Consider the following 18,540-nt stretch of genomic DNA (forward strand, 5'->3'; position numbering starts at 1 on the left):
CCACGGCCGGGCAGCTCCATCCCAAATCTCCTGACAGAAACTGGGAATTCCTGAGCCACGGCCGGGCAGCTCCAGCCCAAATCTCCTGACAGAAACTGGGAATTCCTGAGCCACGGCCGGGCAGCTCCAGCCCAAATCTCCTGACAGAAACTGGGAATTCCTGAGCCACGGCCGGGTGTGGAGAGCCTGGTTCAAACATGGCTCAAAGAAAGAGGCCATGGAGGTACAGAGCTGAGGGAAAAGTAAAAGGCAGAGATAAAGCAGCATTCCCCAGGCTTGATTCTATAAATAATCAGGCTCTCTCAAGCACCACCTTATAAACAATAAGATTCTCCGACGGTCTTCCCATAACAGGCGAAACACTCTGTCCTTGGGCGCTCTGGGAACAGACATGGAGGCTTTGAGAACTTTTCACATCACAGTGGGAACGCCGGTCCTGTTTTCAATAGACAAACCACAGGCGGTGTAAACAAAAGGAGGGGTTGGAGTTTTCTCTGTAACCTATCGTGAGCTCGGATTTTGCAATATGCATGAAGTTAATTAGCACTGTTACACAGAGCGGCTGATTGATCAATAAATCGGAGTCGATGCTGATCAACAACAAGGTGGGCTGGCTCCCTTCGCTTTCAACAGCCGGGCAGCGCCAGCCCTGCACAGCCCAGCCCAGAGCTCCCGAGAGAAACTGGGAATTCCTGAGCCACGGCCGGGCAGCTCCATCCCAGAGCTCCCGAGAGAAACTGGGAATTCCTGAGCCACGGCCGGGCAGCTCCAGCCCAAATCTCCTGACAGAAACTGGGAATTCCTGAGCCACGGCCGGGCAGCTCCAGCCCAGAGCTCCTGAGAGAAACTGGGAATTCCTGAGCCACGGCCGGGCAGCTCCAGCCCAAATCTCCTGAGAGAAACTGGGAATTCCTGAGCCACGGCCGGGCAGCTCCAGCCCAAATCTCCTGACAGAAACTGGGAATTCCCGCAGCACTGGGGGCTCCCCACAGGCAAAATAATTCAGATTTTACAGCCTGGGATTGGGGTTTGTGCGCTGCCAAAAACACCAAAATCCAAAATCCCTCAGGGATATTTGGGAATAAAATCATTTTCCAAGGCCCTGGATGGAGCAGCCCTGCCCCAAAATCCTCCTGGATTAAATCACAAATTTATTGTGATAAAGGGATTATCTCAATAACAGGAATTCTCTCAATAACAGGAATTCTCTCAATAACAGGAATTCTCTCAATAACAGGAATTCTCTCAATAACAGGAATTCTCTCAATAAAATGAATTCTCTCAATAAAATGAATTCTCTCAATAACCAGAATTCTCTCAATAAAATGAATTCTCTCAATAAAATGAATTCTGTCAATAAAAGGAATTCTCTCAATAAAATGAATTCTCTCAATAACAGGAATTCTCTTTGCCAGGAGCGAATCAAGGAACAGGAGCTGATTCCAGCAGTGGGAGGATTCTGATGGAATTTCCACGTCCCAAACCCACCAAAATCCCTCAGGGATATTTGGGAATAAAATCATTTTCCAAGGCCCTGGATGCAGCAGCCCTGCCCCAAAATCCTCCTGGATTAAATCACAAATTTATTGTGATAAAGGGATTATCTCAATAACAGGAATTCTCTCAATAACAGGAATTCTCTCAATAACAGGAATTCTCTCAATAAAAGGAATTCTCTCAATAAAAGGAATTCTCTCAATAAAATGAATTCTCCCAATAAAATGAATTCTCCCAATAAAATGAATTTTCTTTCCCGGAGTGATGCCAGCAGTGGAAGGATTCTGGTGCAATATTTCACATTCAAGAGGCCGAATAAAACTGTTCTCTGTTTTACAAAAAATTCTTTTTGCTCCATTTTCCATAAAATTCATTCATTTTGCTCAATCTCACACCAAAATTCACTCATTTTGCTCAATTTCACAACAGAATTCCCTCCTTTTTGCAATAAAATTCACCCCTTTTTCTCCATTTCACAATAAAATTCCCTCCCATTGCTCTGTTTTGTAACAAAATTCTCTCCTTTTCTCCATTTTACAATAAAATTCTCCCATTTTTCTCCATTTTGCAGCAAAATTCTCTCATTTTGCTCAATCTCACACCAAAATTCTCTCATTTTGCTCAATCTCACAGTAAAATTCTCTCTTTGCTGTTTCACAACAGAATTCACTCCTTTTCGCAACAAAATTCTCTCATTTTGCTCTATTTTGAAATAAAATTCACTAATTTTGCTCAATCTCACACTAAAATTCAATGATGTTGCTCTATTTTACAATAAATTTTTTTCCATTTTGCTCCATTTTACAACGAAATTCTCTCATTTTGTTCAATTTCACCACAAAATTCACTCCCCTTTTATCAATTTTACAATAAAATTCTCTCATTTTGCTCTATTGCACACCAAAATTCTCTCATTTTGCTCAATCTCACACCAAAATTCTCTCATTTTGCTCAATCTCACAGTAAAATTCTCTTTTTGCTCTGTTTCACAACAGAATTCACTCCTTTTTGCAATAAAATTCTCTCATTTTGCTCTATTTCACAATAAAATTCACTAATTTTGCTCAATCTCACACCAAAATTCAATGATGTTGCTCTATTTTACATTAAAATTTTTCCATTTTGCTCCATTTTACAATGAAATTCTCTCATTTTGTTCAATTTCACCACAAAATTCACTCCCCTTTTATCAATTTTACAATGAAATTCTCTCATTTTGCTCAATCTCACACCAAAATTCACTCCTTTTTCTCAAATCTACACAAAATTCTCTCCTTTTCCTCGATTTCACACCAAAATTCTCTGATTTTTCTGCGTTTCACAATAAATTCTCTCCTTTTCTCCCCGCCCAGGACAATCGGAGCCATCCAGCCAAAATTTCCTCCAAAAATTGAAGGAAAAAAAAAAAATCTCAATTTTTACAAAATTTTAAAAATAAAAAAAAAAAATTTAAAACCACATTTCATTCCCGACTCTTCCCCAGCCAAACCACACAAAGGTAAAATTTAAATTTTAAATTAAATTTGAATTACATTTAAATTTAAATTATCTAAAAGTGGCAACGAAATTGTCATTTAAATTTAATTATGCAAATTAAATTATCTAAATTTGATTTAAATTATCTTTAAATTATCTAAAAATGACAATGAAATTCAATTTTTGTGCTGTCAGGAAGAGAATTCAAGGATGAAAAATCAGAATTATTCTTTCATTTCTCACAGATTTACCCACAAAGGTTCCCAAAAAATACAAATTAACCAAAACTGCACAAATCCCACAGGGAATTTTCAGCAGGAAATTGATTCATATTCCGAATTTCCACTCAAATCTCGTCACAAAATCCCTCAATATTCTGAATTTCCATTCATTTTCATCACAAAATCCCTCAATATTCTGAATTTCCATTCAAATCCCATTAAAAATCCCTCAATATTCTGAATTTCCATTCAAATCCCATTAAAAATCCCTCAATATTCTGAATTTCCATTCAAATCCCATAATAAAATACCTCAATATTCCGAATTTCCATTCTTTTAAATCTTATAATAGAATACCTCAATATTCTGCATTTCTATTCATTTTAATCCCATCACAAAATCCCCCAATATTCTGAATTTCCAATTTAGTCTCATCGCAAAATCCCTCAATATTCTGAATTTTCATTCAAATCTCATCGCAAAATCCCTCAATATTCTGAATTTCCTTTCATTTTAGTCCCATCACAAAATCACCCAATATTCTGAATTTCCACTCATTTTAATCTCATCACAAAATCCCTCAATATTCTGAATTTCCATTCATTTTCATCACAAAATCCCTCAATATTCTGAATTTCCATTCAAATCCCATCACAAAATCCCTCAATATTCTGAATTTCCATTCAAATCCCATAATAAAATACCTCAATATTCTGAATTCCCATTCTTTTAAATCTTATAATAGAATCCCTCAATATTCTGCATTTCTATTCATTTTAATCTCATCACAAAATCCCCCAATATTCTGAATTTCCATTCAAATCTCATCACAAAATCCCTCAATATTCTGAATTTCTGCTCATTTTACTCTCATCACAAAATCCCTCAATATTCTGAAATTCCTTTCATTTTCATCACAAAATCCCTCAATATTCTGAATTTCCATTCAAATCCCATTAAAAAATTTCTCAATATTCTGAATTTCCATTCAAATCCCATCACAAAATCCCTCAATATTCTGAATTTCCATTCAAATCCCATCACAAAACACCTCAATATTCTGAATTTCCATTCTTTTAGAATATGATATTTGGGGTAATGTTTGAATTATTAATTGCCTTTGACTAATTAGAATATGGTATTTAGGGTTATAATTGAATTATTCATTACCTTGATTTTTACTTCCTACTTTGAATTCTCTTAGCAATTATTGGTGATCTAACAGCCAAAATTAAATATATAAAGATATATTTATGAAAATAATAAATATATATTAATGAAAAGTAAGTAATAAATGAATATTTATAAAATATATTAATTTATAAAAGTAATAAAATTAATATGAATATATAATAAATTTCATATTGATTATAATATTATAAATATTACAATTATCTTAGTAAAATATATAATTAAAATAATACAAATAGATGATATTAATAAAAAGAAATATATCACCTTATAAAATATTAAAATAATAAAATTATATTAAATTAATATAAATAAATATATAAGTTATAACATTGATAGAATATAAATATATAATAAAATTTTGTTACATAGTATGCAGTATACAGTATACAGTATGTAGTATATAGTATGTAGTACACAGTATACATTATATAGTATATAGTAGGCAGTATATCGTATGTAGTATGTAGTATGCAGTATACAGTATATAGTATGTAGTATATAGTATGCAGTTTGTAGTATACAGTATATAGTATGTAGTATATAGTATGTAGTATGCAGTATACATTATATAGTATATAGTAGGCAGTGTATAGTATGTAGTATGTAGTATATAGTATGTAGTATGTAGTATGCAGTATACAGTATATAGTATATAGTATGTAGTATGCAGTATACATTATATAGTATATAGTAGGCAGTATATAGTATGTAGTATGCAGTATACAGTATATAGTATGTAGTATGTAGTACGCAGTATACAGTATATAGTATATAGTACGCAGTATATAGAATATAATATGTAGTATGCAGTATACAGTATATAGTATGTAGTATATAGTATATAGTATGTAGTATGCAGTATACAGTATATAGTATGTAATATATAGTATATAGGATGTAGTATGCAGTATACATTATATAGTATATAGTAAGCAGTATATAGTATATAGGATGTAGTATGCAGTATACAGTATATAGTATATAGTATGTAGTACGCAATATACATTATATAGTATATAGTAGGCAGTATATAGTATAGAGTATGTAGTACATAGTATATGGTATGTAGTATATCGTATGCAGTATACAGTATATAGTATATAGTACGCAGTATATAGTATATAATATGTAGTATGCAGTATACAGTATATAGTATGTAATATATAGTATATAGGATGTAGTATGCAGTATACATTATATAGTATATAGTAAGCAGTATATAGTATATAGGATGTAGTATGCAGTATACAGTATATAGTATATAGTATGTAGTACGCAGTATACATTATTTAGTATATTTTAAGCAGTATATAGTATAGAGTATGTAGTACATAGTATATGGTATGTAGTATATCGTATGCAGTATACAGTATATAGTATGTAGTATATAGTATATAGTATGTAGTATGCAGTATACATTATGTAGTATATAGTAGGCAGTATATAGTCTATAGTATGTAGTATGTAGTATATAGTATGCAGTATGTAGTATATGGTAGGTAGTATATGGTATATAGTATGTAGTATATAGTATATAGTATGTAGTATGCACTATATAGTATATAGTATGTAGTATATAGTATGTAGTATGCAGTATATAGTATGCAGTATGTAGTATACAGTATATAGTATGCAGTATATAGTATGTAGTATGCAGTATACAGTATATAGTATATAGTATGTAGTATATAGTATGTAGTATATGTATATAGAATGCAGTATATAGTACGCAGTATATAGTATATAGTATGCAGTATATAGTATGTAGTATGCAGTATATAGTATATAGTATGTAGTACGCAGTATATAGTATATAGTATATAGTATGTATTATGTATTATATATTATATATAATATATATATAATCTATAAATAATATCATAATTAATCCAATCTAATATATCTATTATATTACATATAATAGATATATTACATTGTATTACATACAATATAATAATAAAATAATGACAATTATAGAAAAATTAATAAAATAAAGACAATAATTAATACAAATTATTAATTTTTATTAATAATAATAACTTTACCTCCATGGCCAGGGCGGCCGTGTGCTGGTCGTAGTGGTTATATTACATATAACATAATAACAAAATAATGACAATTATATAAAAACGAATAGAATAAATATAATCATTAATAAGATTTTTAATTACCTCCATGGCCAGGGTGGCCGTGTGCTGGTCGTAGTGGTTATATTACATATAACATAATAACAAAATAATGACAATTATATAAAAATGAATAGAATAAATAATAAGATTTTAGAATAAATAATTAATAGAATAAATAATAGAATAAATAATTAATAAGATTTTTAATTACCTCCATGGCCAGCGCCGCCGTGTGCTGGTCGTAGTGGTTGAGCAGGTTGGGCATGAAGGTGGAGTTGTAGGGCAGGTCCTGGCACATCCTGAGCGCGATGGGCTCGCAGGAGAACAGGCTGTGCCCGGCCCCGGGGGGCAGCCGGCACCCCAAAACCCACAGGGCGGGCAGCAGCCACCCCACGGCCATCCTCACCCCCCAGAACATCCTCCTCATCCTCACAAATGCCAACATTTCCTGCCAAAACAGCAATTTTCACACTGGCTCTGCTTGTGGCATCTTCCTCATCCTCAGAAATTCTGATATTTCTGTCCAAATCTCATTTTTCACACTGGCTTTGCTTGTGGCATCTTCCTCATCCTCAGAAATTCTGATATTTCTGTCCAAATCTCATTTTTCACACTGGCTTTGCTTGTGGCATCTTCCACCTCCTCAGAAATTCCAAAATTTCCTTCCAAATCTCATTGTTCACATTGGCCCTGCTTGTGGCATCTTACAGATCCTTAAAAATTCAGATATTTCCTGCCAAAATCCCATTTCTCACGTTGCCTTTGCTTGTGGCATCTTCCACCTCCTTAAAAATTCCAAAATTTCCTTCCAAATCTCATTTTTCACACTGGCTTTGCTTGTAGCATCTTCCAGATCCTTAAAAATTCCAACATTTCCTTCCAAATCTCATTTCTCACATTGGCTCTGCTTGTAGAACCTTCACATCCTCAAAAATTCCAACATTTCCTTCCAAAATCTCATTTCTCACATTGCCTTTGCTTGTGGTTCCTCCAAATTTCAAAATTTTCTGTCTCCAACATCCTCAGGGTCCTGAAGGAATTTTCCTTTTTTTCCCCACTCTCGGTGATGAATGAAAAATTGAAATTTCAGCCACATTCCCACACTGTGGAGCCCATGGTGACCGGGCAGGGATTCCTGATTTATCCTAAAAAACAGAGAGAAAACAATGAGAAAAATCAGCCAAAAATGAAAATATTCCAGTATTTTACCCTCCAAGGGATTCCTGATTTATCCTAAAAACAGAGAGAAAACAATGAGAAAAATCAGCCAAAAATGAAAATATTCCAATGTTTTACCTCTCAGTTCCTAAACCTCTTCAAATTCTCTTACGAGCTTGAATCCTGATTATTTTAAATTTTTGGAGGAAATGAATGGAAAATGGAAGAACTGAATGGAAGAATTTGATGGAAAATGGAAGAAAAACACCCAAAAAAGAAAATATTCCAATATTTTACCCCTCAGTTCCTCAACTCTTCAAGGTCTCCTACAAAATGAGATTTAATCCTGATTATTTTAAATTTCTGGAGGAATTGAGTGGAAGATGGAAGAATTGAATGGAAGAAAAGTTTTAATCCTGATTTTTTTAAATCCTGTTTTTTTATATTTCTGGAGGAAATGAATGGAAAAAATTGATGGAAAATGGAAGAAAACCACCCAAAAATGAAAATATTCCAATATTTCATCTCTCAGTTCCTCAACTGCTTCAAGATCTCCTACAAGATGAGGTTTAGTCCTGGTTTGTTTTTTTTTTTTGTGCCCTCAATTAGGGAATTTTGGGGGGTTTGGGTCCAAATTTGGCAATTTTGGGGAGATTTTGTGTGCAAATTGAGCAATTTTGGGGCTTTTTTGCTCAGATTTGGGAATTTTGGGATTTTTTTGAGCCCAAAATTGAGGAATTTTGAGTTTTCCATGCCTGAAAATTGGAAATTTTTTACTTTTTTCCAGCTCTAATTTAGGAATTTTGGACTTTTCCTCACCTGAAATTTCGGAAACTTGGCTTTTTTTATGCCTAAAATCTGGGAATTTTGACCTTTTTTTTTGCTTCTAATTTAGGAATTCTGACTCTTCCAGGCCTGAAAATTTGGAATTTTGACTTTTTCTCCTCCAGGAATCGCACATTTCCCCCATTTCTAACCCCATTTTTATCCCCAAATTTCCCTTTTCTCCTCATTTTTAACCCCATATTTCTCCTTTTTTCCCTTTCCTTTTTTGAAGAGGCTGGTTAAAAACAAACATTCAAAAAGAAGGGAAATAAAATAGACCAATCTGATCAAATAACCACATTAAATTTAATTTATTGACAGTTTTGCTGTCCCAGGGGAAGATGTGGTTGAGGCAGCACTGGAATAAGGGGAAAAATAGAAATAGGAAAAGCTCCAGAGTCAGGAAAAACAAACCATGAGCAAAAAAAGGAGCTTGACAAGTTGTGTCCTTCTGATGGAAAAAAGTCATTTTACAGATTGAAAATATTCCATATTACAATATTTCGTATTTAATATAGTGAAATAGGTCACATTTCACTATTTCATATTGAAAATATTTCATATTTTCATATTTCAGGATGGTATGAGCTTGACAGGTTGTGTCCTTCTGATGGAAAAAATGTCATTTTTCATATTGAACATATTTCATATTTCATATATAGAAATGTTTTGTATTTCAGTATTTCATATTGAAAATATTTCACGTTTTCGTATTTCAAGATGGTATGAGCTTGAAAAGTTGTGTCCTTCTGATGAAGAAATACAATTTTTCATGTTGCCTTTTCAAGATGATATGAGGTTGAAAAGTTGTGTCTTTCTGATGAAGAAATGTCATTTTTCATACTGGCTTTTCAAGGTGATACAATCTTGAAAACTGTGTCCTTCTGATGGGAGAAATCTCATTTTTCAGACTGACTTATCAAGATGATACGAGCTTGACAAGTTGTGTTCTTCTGATGAAAAAATATAATTTTTCAGATTGACTTTTCAAGGTGATATGGGCTGGAAAGTCATGCCCTGATTTCAGAAATGTCATTTTTCAGCTTGACTTTGAAGGTGATATGAGCTTCAAAAGTTGTGTCCGTCTGATGAAAAAATTTAATTTTTCATACTGACTTTTCAAGATAATATGAGCTTGAAAAGCTGTGTCCTTCTGATGGAAAAAATGTCATTTCTCACATTGACTTTTCAAGATGATAGGAGCTTAAAATATTGTGTCCTGATGGAAAAAATGTCATTTTTCAGATTGAATTTCAAGGTGATATCAGCTTGAAAAGTTGTGTCCTTCTGATTTAAGAAATGTCATTTTTCAGACTGACTTTTCAAGGTGATATGAGTTTGAAAAGTTGTGTTCTTCTGATGGAAAAAATGTCATTTTTCAGACTGAATTTTCAAGGTGGTATGAGCTTGAAAAGTTGTGTTCTTCTGATGGAAAAAATGTCATTTTTCAGACTGAATTTTCAAGGTGGTATGAGCTTGAAAAGTTGTGTCCTTCTGATGGAAAAAGGGCATCAAAACAAACAACCTGGCCCTGGGAAAAGTGCAATAATTTGGGGTGAAATGGAGCAAAAAGAGCAGGATTCCAGAGGAAAGGAGGCCAGGCTGCGGCGGGCGCGGGTGATGCATTAATTGGTGCAGACAGACGAGCGCTGCAATAACGAACCCTCGCCACAAATCCAGTCGGGGCACTCTTTGTTCAGCCTCTGCACAGCAGATTTTTGTGGTTTTTGTTGGATGTAAAGGCAAACAAAACACTTTCGGTGACACCAGGGATGAAAAGAGGAGGGGAGGCCTCGCCTCGCGCCACAAGCATTGGAAATGTGGAAATAAAACACAGGGAAAAGGAGAAATTTGTTCTGTGGTTGTGGATTTTTACATTGTTCATCAGCAGGAGAAGCCCATCCGATTCTGGCTGGAAAGGATTAATTAAGACGTGCACGGACAATTATCATCACAAGGAGAAAGGGTTGATTCCCACAAGGAATCAACTAAACTTCAAAGTGCCTCAGGGAGCAATGAGGAAAAACTCATCAGGGTTTAGAATGAAAGGATGGGATTCATTCCAAGTTATCTGTCCCAGAGAAATGGGGAGATAAAGCAACAAACCAGACTCCTCCTGGAGGAGGGGAAAATGTGCTCTCAGGATTCCCAACCCAATCCTGAGCCTGCAGAAAGGAGAGGAACTCGTTCATGGCACTTCCCCAGCCACAAAAGGAGAATAAATTATCCTCCCCACTCCATTCTAACGAATGACTCAGTGGGAAGGAAACTCCAGCGCTCTCCACTCCTGCACTGCACCGTAATCCCCCACATCCCTATTTCTATTCGGGGCAAAGGGGGAGGATGGAAAGGCAGAAACAACCTCATAATTTTCTTATTATTGTCATGGAATGGATTGGGTTGGAGGGGGTTTTGAAGCCCATCTAATCCCTCATGGAGGGACAGCTCTGTCACCTCTCTCTGCCCGTTCCCATTCCATGGGAAGGGCCTGCAGAGGGGAATCCTGCAGCTCCATGGGAAGCAGGCAGGCTGCCGGCCCAGCCAGCATCCCTTAGGAAAGGCACAAGGAACATCGGCGGCACCGGCATCCATCCATCCCATCCATCCATCCATCCATCCATCTATCCATCCATCCATCCCATCCATCCATCCCATCCATCCATCCATCCATCCCATCCATCCCATCCATCCATCCATCTATCCATCCATCCATCTATCCATCCATCCCATCCATCCATCCCATCCATCCATCCATCCATCCATCCATCCATCCATCTATCCATCCATCCATCCCATCCATCCATCCATCCCATCCATCCATCCATCCATCCATCCCATCCATCCATCCCATCCATCCATCCATCCATCCATCCATCCATCCATCCCATCCATCCATCCCATCCATCCATCCCATCCATCCATCCATCCCATCCATCCATCCATCCATCCATCCATCCATCCCATCCATCCATCCCATCCATCCATCCATCCATCCCATCCATCCGTCCATCCATCCATCCATCCATCCATCCATCCATCCATCCATCCCATCCATCCGTCCATCCATCCATCCATCCATCCATCCATCCATCCATCCATCCATCCCCTCCATGGCTGCCGCACGGCCGAGGCACACATTCAAAAAGGGGGGGAATAAAAAAAGACCAAGCTGCTAAAGACGGCGTGCCCGGAGGGATCCGGGGAGCGCACGGACAGCACCGGCATCCCGGAGCCCTCAGCGAGGGCGGCGAGGATCGGGCACCCCCGAGCCTTCAGCAAAGGGCGGTGAGGAACCAACATCCCCCAAGCCCTCAGCGAAGGGCGGTGAGGAACCAACATCCCCCGAGCCCTCAGCAAAGGACGGCGAGGAACCAACATCCCCCGAGCCCTCAGCGAAGGGCGGTGAAGCAATGGCACCCCCGAGCCCTCAGCGGAGGGCGGTGAGGCACCCACATCCCCTGAGCCTTCAGAGGAGGGGATTGAGGTTCCGGCACGCCCGAGCCCGCAGTGAGGGGCGGTGAGGCCCCGGCACCTCCGAGCAGGCTCCGGCCTCACCGCCCCTCACAGGGAGCTCGGGGGATGCCGGAGCCTTCACCGCCCTTCACAAGGGGTTCCGGCACTCCCGAGCCCTCAGTGAAGGGCGGTGAAGACACCGGCACCCCCGAGCCCACAGCAAAGGGCGGTGAGGATCCGCCATCCCCAGAGCCCTCAGCAAAGAGCGGCGAAGGCACCGGCAGCCCGGAGTCCTCAGCGGAGGGGATTGAGGCACTGGCATCGCCGAGCCCTCAGCGAGGGCCGGTGAGGCACCAGCACCCCCAGCCCTCAGAGGAGAGCGGTGAGGAACCAGCACCCTCGAGCCCTCCGCAAAGGCGGTGAAGGCTCCGGCACCACCGAGCCCTCAGCGGAGGGCGGTGAAGGCACCGGCATCCTCCGAGCTCCCTGTGAGGGGCGGTGAGGCACCGGCACCCCCGAGCAGGCTCCGGCAGCCCCGAGCCCTCATCAAAGGGCGGTGAGGAACCAGCAGCCCCGAGCCCTCAGCGGAGGGCGGTGAGGCACCGGCACCCTCAAGCAGGCTCCGGTACTCCCGAGCCCTCAGTAAAGGGCGGTGAGGAACCAGCACTCCCAAGCAGGCTCCGGCACCCCCGAGCCCTCAGCAAAGGGCGGTGAGGCACCGGCACTCCCGAGCTTCCTGTGAGGGGCATTAAGGCTCCGGCACCCCCCGAGGCCCCTGTGAGGGGCGGTGAGGCACCGGCATCGCCCGAGCCCTCAGCAAAGGCGGTGAAGGCTCCGGCACCACCGAGCCCTCAGCGGAGGGCGGTGAAGGCACCGGCATCCTCCGAGCTCCCCGGGAGGGGCGGTGAGGCACCGGCACCACCGAGCAGGCTCCGGCACCCCCGAGCCCTCATCAAATGGCGGTGAGGAACCAGCAGCCCCCGAGCCCTCAGTGAAGGGCGGTGAAGCTCCGGCACCCTCGAGCCCTCAGTGAAGGGCGGTGAGGCTCCGGCATCGCCCGAGCAGGCTCCGGAATCCTCCGAGCCCTCAGCGAAGGGCGGTGAGGCTCCCGCATCCCCTGCCCGGAGCCGCCGTACCGGGTGAGGCTCCCGCATCGCCTCCCCGGGGCCGCCGTGCCGCACTACGGCACGAGGAGCCCAAGCCAGCATCCCCGGCCTCACGGGGGGCGGATCCGGCCCGCTCCCGGCGCTCAGGGCCGACATCCCCCGCGTCCTCCGCCCGCCCGCCCAGCGCAGCACCAGCATCTCCCCGGAGCGCTGCCGGCCGCAGGGCGCTCGCTGCGAGGCCGCCCCACTGCACGGGCGCCGAGCTCCGCGGCCGCGTGTCCCCGGACGAGCTCCTGAGGGCGGCGCGGCCCCGCCGTGTCCCCGCCATGTCCCCGTTACCTGCTCAGCTCCCGCCGCCCTCACGATCCCGCGCGCGCCCCTCGGGTGGCGGCGGCGGCAGCAGCGGCAGCGCCCGGCCACGCCCCCCTAGGACCACGCCCCCCGCGCCATCGCGCTCCGCCCACTCCCCGCCGCCCAGCCAATCAAAGCGCGCGGGGCTGGTTGCTAGGTAGATCGGAACCCCCGGCCTCTCTAACCCCGCCGGGGGCTCTGATTGGCTGGCGCCCTCCGCGGTTGCCGTGGATACGGGATGCGGACGGGGGGGGGGGGAAGAGGAGGAGGAGGGCGCTGATTGGCTGGCGCCGCCTTCCCCCAGGGTTGCCATAGCGACGGGATGCGGACGGGCGGGAGGAGGAAGAGGAGGAAGAGGAGGAAAAGGAGGAAGAAGAGGAGGAGGCGGCGTCCGCAGGAGGGAGGAGGAAGGTGAGAGGACACGGGGGGGACACGGGGTGGCAGCAGGGCCGGGGCAGCGCCGTCCCCTGTGCAGGCACTGCTGGCGCACCTCGGGGACAAGAGGGACAGTGAGGGGCTGGAGCTGTCCAGGGAACGGGGCTGGGGAAGGGGCTGGAGCACCAGGAGGGGCTGAGGGAGCTGGGAAGGGGCTCAGCCTGGAGAAAAGGAGGCTCGGGGGGGACCTTGTGGCTCTGCACAACTCCCTGACACGAGGGGACAGCCAGGGGACAGCTGGGGGGGTCAGGGTTGCTCCCAGGGAACAGGGACAGGAGGAGAGGGAACAAATTTCAAACTGTGCCAGGAGAGGCTCGGGTTGGAGGAAATGCCCTCAAACTGTGCCAGGTTGGGGGAAACGCCCTCAAATTGTGCCAGGTTGGGGGAAATGCCCTCAAATTGTGCCAGGTTGGGGGAAACGCCCTCAAATTGTGCCAGGGGAGGTTTAGATTGGAGGAAATGATCCCAAATTGTGCCAAGAGAGGTTTAGATTGGAGGAAATGCCCTCAAATTGTGCCAAGAGAGGTTTAGATTGGAGGAAATGCCCTCAAATTGTGCCAGGTTGGAGGAAATGCCCTCAAATTGTGCCAGGTTGGGGGAAATGCCCTCAAATTGTGCCAGGTTGGGGGAAACGCCCTCAAATTGTGCCAGGGGAGGTTTAGGTTGGAGGAAATGATCCCAAATTGTGCCAGGGAGGTTTAGATTGGAGGAAATGATCCCAAATTGTGCCAGGGGGGCTCAGGTTGGAGGAAATGCCCTCAAATTGTGCCAAGAGAGGTTTAGATTGGAGGAAATGCCCCCAAATTGTGCCAGGTTGGAGGAAATGCCCCCAAATTGTGCCAGGTTGGGGGAAATGCCCTCAAATTGTGCCAGGGGAGGTTTAGGATGGAGGAAATGGCCCCAAATTGAGCCAGGGGAGGTTTAGATTGGAGGAAATGATCCCAAATTGTGCCAGGTTGGAGGAAATGCCCTCAGATTGTGCCAGGTTGGAGGAAATGCCCTCAGATTGTGCCAGAGCAGGCTCAGGTTGGAGGAAAGGTTGGGGTTATAAAAGAATTTAGGGCTCATCCCAGTCACAAAATTCACAGAATTGATAAGGTTGGAAAAACCTTTGGGATCACAAAATCCACCCATCAGCCAAATCTCCGTTTATGGGGAAATTGCTCTGTCTGAACAAAATTCGGATACTTGGTGTCCCAAAAAGGGGAGATTTTGGTCAATATCTGATTTTGGGAATTGTTTGGTATCTCCATGTTTCTGGAGATTTTGGTAAATTTAAATTAAATTTTGAAAAAAACCTTTGGGATCACCAAATCCAACCTCAACCATTTCCCCATTTATGGAGAAATTGCTTTGTCTGAACAAAATTCAGATATTTGGTGTCCCAAAATGGGGAGATTTTAGGAGATTTTGGCAAATATCTGATTTTGGGAGATGTTTGGTATCTCCAAATTTCTGGAAATTTTGATAAATATCTGATTTACTTGATGTGGAAATTCCTGCAGAAATCACAGAATTGATAAGGTTGGAAAAAACCTTTGGGATCACCAAATCCAACCATCAAGGATTTCTCCATTTATTCAGAAATTGCTTTGTCTGAACAAAATTCCGATATTTGGTGTCCCAAAAAGGGGAGATTTTGGTCAATATCTGATTTTGGGAATTGTTTGATATCTCCATATTCCTGGAGATTTTGGTAAATTTAAATTAAAGTTGGAAAAAACCTTTGGGATCACCAAATCCAACCTCAACCATTTCTCCATTTATTCAGAAATTGCTTTGTTTGAACAAAATTCCGATATTTGGTGTCCCAAAATGGGGAGATTTTGGTCAATATCTGATTTTGGGAATTGTTTGGTATCTCCAAATTTCTGGAAATTTTGATAAATATCTGATTTAATTGATGTGGAACCCACATTTACATTTTTTGGGAAAACTTCCAGGGATTGGGGTTCCACCGGCTCAAAGGATAATCATGAGCTCTTGTGTGATTAACACCTTAATTCTGAATTAATTATGAATTAATTATCAGTGCACAGAGGTTTCCGTGGGACAATTCCCACTCTCCCAGGTTGCTCCAGCCCTTTCCCACCCATTTTTGGGCATTTCCAGGATTTTCATCTCAGGGATATTGATGCTATTAAAAAATAACTTCACCGTACCTGAATTTCAAATTATTGCTCCTTTTTGTGTCATTGCCGTGCTATGGAATCATTGGATTCCTTGTTAAAATTCTATTTTTTTTTTTTTATGAAAAAGAAGGAATGGCACAGGGATAACGTTCATGTTTCTTCCATGAAATCATTGGATTCCTTGTCAAAATTATAATTTTTCCCAATAAAATGAAGGAACAGCACATGGGTAATGCCCATCTTTGTTCCATTGGTTCCTCATTAAAATTCTATTTTTTTCCTTTTTAAAATTCTATTTTTTTCATCATTAAAATTCTATTTTTTTCATCGTTAAAATTCTATTTTTTTATCGTTAAAATTCTATTTTTCCCCATAAATACTAATGAATGGCATAGTGTTAACACACATCTTTGTTCCATTGGGTCCCTCATTAAAATTCTATTTTTTCCTTTTTAAAATTCTATTTTTTTCATCGTTAAAATTCTATTTTTCCCCATAAATACTAATGAACGGCATAGTGTTAACACACATCTTTGTTCCATTGGATCCCTCGTTAAAATTCTATTTTTTTCCTTGTTAAAATTCTGTTTCTCCCATAAAAACGAATGAATGGCACAGGGATAACACCCACCTTTGTTCCATTAGATCCCTCATAAAACTTCTAATTTTTCCGTTCAAAAATAATGAATGGCACATGGATAACACCCATCTTTGTTCCATTGGATTCCTCATTAAAATTCTATTTCTTCCTTGTTAAAATTCTGTTTTTTCCCATAAATACTAATGAATGGCACACTGATGTCACCCACCTTTATTCCATTGGATCCCTCATTAAAATTCCATTTTTTTCCATGAAAATGAAAGAATGGCACAGTGATAACATTCATGTTTGTGCTATGAAATCATTGGAGTTTTTATTAAAATTATGGTTTTTTCCATGAAAATGAAGGAACGGTGCAGGGACAATGTCCATCTTTGTTCCATTGGATTCCTTGTTAAAATCTCATTTTTTCCATTAAAACTAATGAATGGCACAGTGAAAATGCCCATCCCTGTTCCATCGGAGCCCTCACTAAAATTCTGTTTTTCCCATAAAAATGAAGGAACGGCACAAGAATAACGTTCATCTTTGTTCCATTGAATTCCTCGTTAAAATTATATTTTTGCCCACGAAAAAGAAGGAATGGAACAGGTCTAACACTCATGTTTCTTCCATGAAATCATTGGATTCCTTGCTAAAATTCTAATTTTTCCATGAAAAAGAAGGAATGGCACAAGGATAACACCCATCTTTGTTCTATTGGATCCCACATTAAAATTCTGTTTTTCCCATAAAAATGAAAGAATGGCACAATGATAACACTCATCTCTGTTCCATTGGATCCCTCGTTAAAATTCTATTTTTTTCCTTGTTAAAATTCTGTTTCTCCCATAAAAACGAATTAATGGCGCAGGGATAACGCCCACCTTTGTTCCATTAGATCCCTCATAAAACTTCTAATTTTTCCATAAAAAATAATGAATGGCACATGGATAACACCCATCTTTATTCCATTGGATTCCTCATTAAAATTCTATTTCTTCCTTGTTAAAATTCTGTTTTTTCCCATAAATACTAATGAATGGCACACTGATGTCACCCACCTTTATTCCATTGGATCCCTCATTAAAATTCCATTTTTTTCCATGAAAATGAAAGAATGGCACAGTGATAACATTCATGTTTGTGCTATGAAATCATTGGAGTTTTTATTAAAATTATGGTTTTTTCCATGAAAATGAAGGAACGGTGCAGGGACAATGTCCATCTTTGTTCCATTGGATTCCTTGTTAAAATCTCATTTTTTCCATTAAAACTAATGAATGGCACAGTGAAAATGCCCATCCCTGTTCCATCGGAGCCCTCACTAAAATTCTATTTTTCACATAAAAATGAAGGAACGGCACAAGAATAACGTTCATCTTTGTTCCATTGAATTCCTCGTTAAAATTATATTTTTGCCCACGAAAAAGAAGGAATGGCACAGGTCTAACACTCATGTTTCTTCCATGAAATCATTGGATTCCTTGCTAAAATTCTAATTTTTTCCATGAAAAAGAAGGAATGGCACAAGGATAACATCCATCTTTTTTCCACGGGATGCCTCATTAAAATTCTATTTTTTTCCTTGTTAAAATTCTATTTTTCCCCACAAAAACTAATGAATGTCACAATGATAACACTCACCTTTGTTCCATTGGGTTCCTTGTTAAAATTCTAATTTTTCCCCAAAAGAGCCAAAGGAATGGCACAGGGATGACAGCCATCTTTGTTCCACCGGATCCCTCATTAAAATTCTATTTTTCCCAAAAAAACACAGGAATGGCACAGGGAAAATGCTCATGTTTGTTCCATTGGATTCCTTGTTAAAATTCTAATTTTTTTCCATAAAAAATAAAGAATGTCACAGGGATAACATCCATCTTTGTTCTATGGAATAATTTGATTCTTCTTAAAATTCTATTTTTCCCATGAAAATGAAGGAATGGCACAGGGATAACGTTCATGTTTATTCCATGAAAT

At 40.8% G+C, this 18,540-nt stretch overlaps 2 protein-coding genes across 2 annotated transcripts in view; one reads left to right on the forward strand and one right to left on the reverse strand.

Moving 5' to 3' along the window:
- The window catches only part of FZD3 (frizzled class receptor 3), an 80,600-nt gene extending 67,157 nt beyond the window's left edge, over window positions 1-13,443 (reverse strand). Inside the window, exons 1-2 of the mRNA XM_059469259.1 lie at window positions 13,399-13,443; window positions 6,729-7,662 (exon numbers count right to left, since the gene is read on the reverse strand). Of these exons, the coding sequence (XP_059325242.1) occupies window positions 6,729-6,962 (234 nt within the window). The 5' untranslated portion in view covers window positions 6,963-7,662; window positions 13,399-13,443. The remainder of the gene's footprint in view (window positions 1-6,728; window positions 7,663-13,398) is intronic.
- A 284-nt stretch (window positions 13,444-13,727) lies between these two features.
- The window catches only part of FBXO16 (F-box protein 16), a 58,260-nt gene continuing 53,447 nt past the window's right edge, over window positions 13,728-18,540 (forward strand). The window contains exon 1 of the mRNA XM_059469236.1: window positions 13,728-13,821. Coding sequence (XP_059325219.1) covers window positions 13,733-13,821 — 89 coding nt within the window. The 5' untranslated portion in view covers window positions 13,728-13,732. The remainder of the gene's footprint in view (window positions 13,822-18,540) is intronic.

Source organism: Ammospiza nelsoni, chromosome 3 (assembly GCF_027579445.1).
Source record: "Ammospiza nelsoni isolate bAmmNel1 chromosome 3, bAmmNel1.pri, whole genome shotgun sequence".
Lineage (NCBI taxonomy): Eukaryota > Metazoa > Chordata > Aves > Passeriformes > Passerellidae > Ammospiza > Ammospiza nelsoni.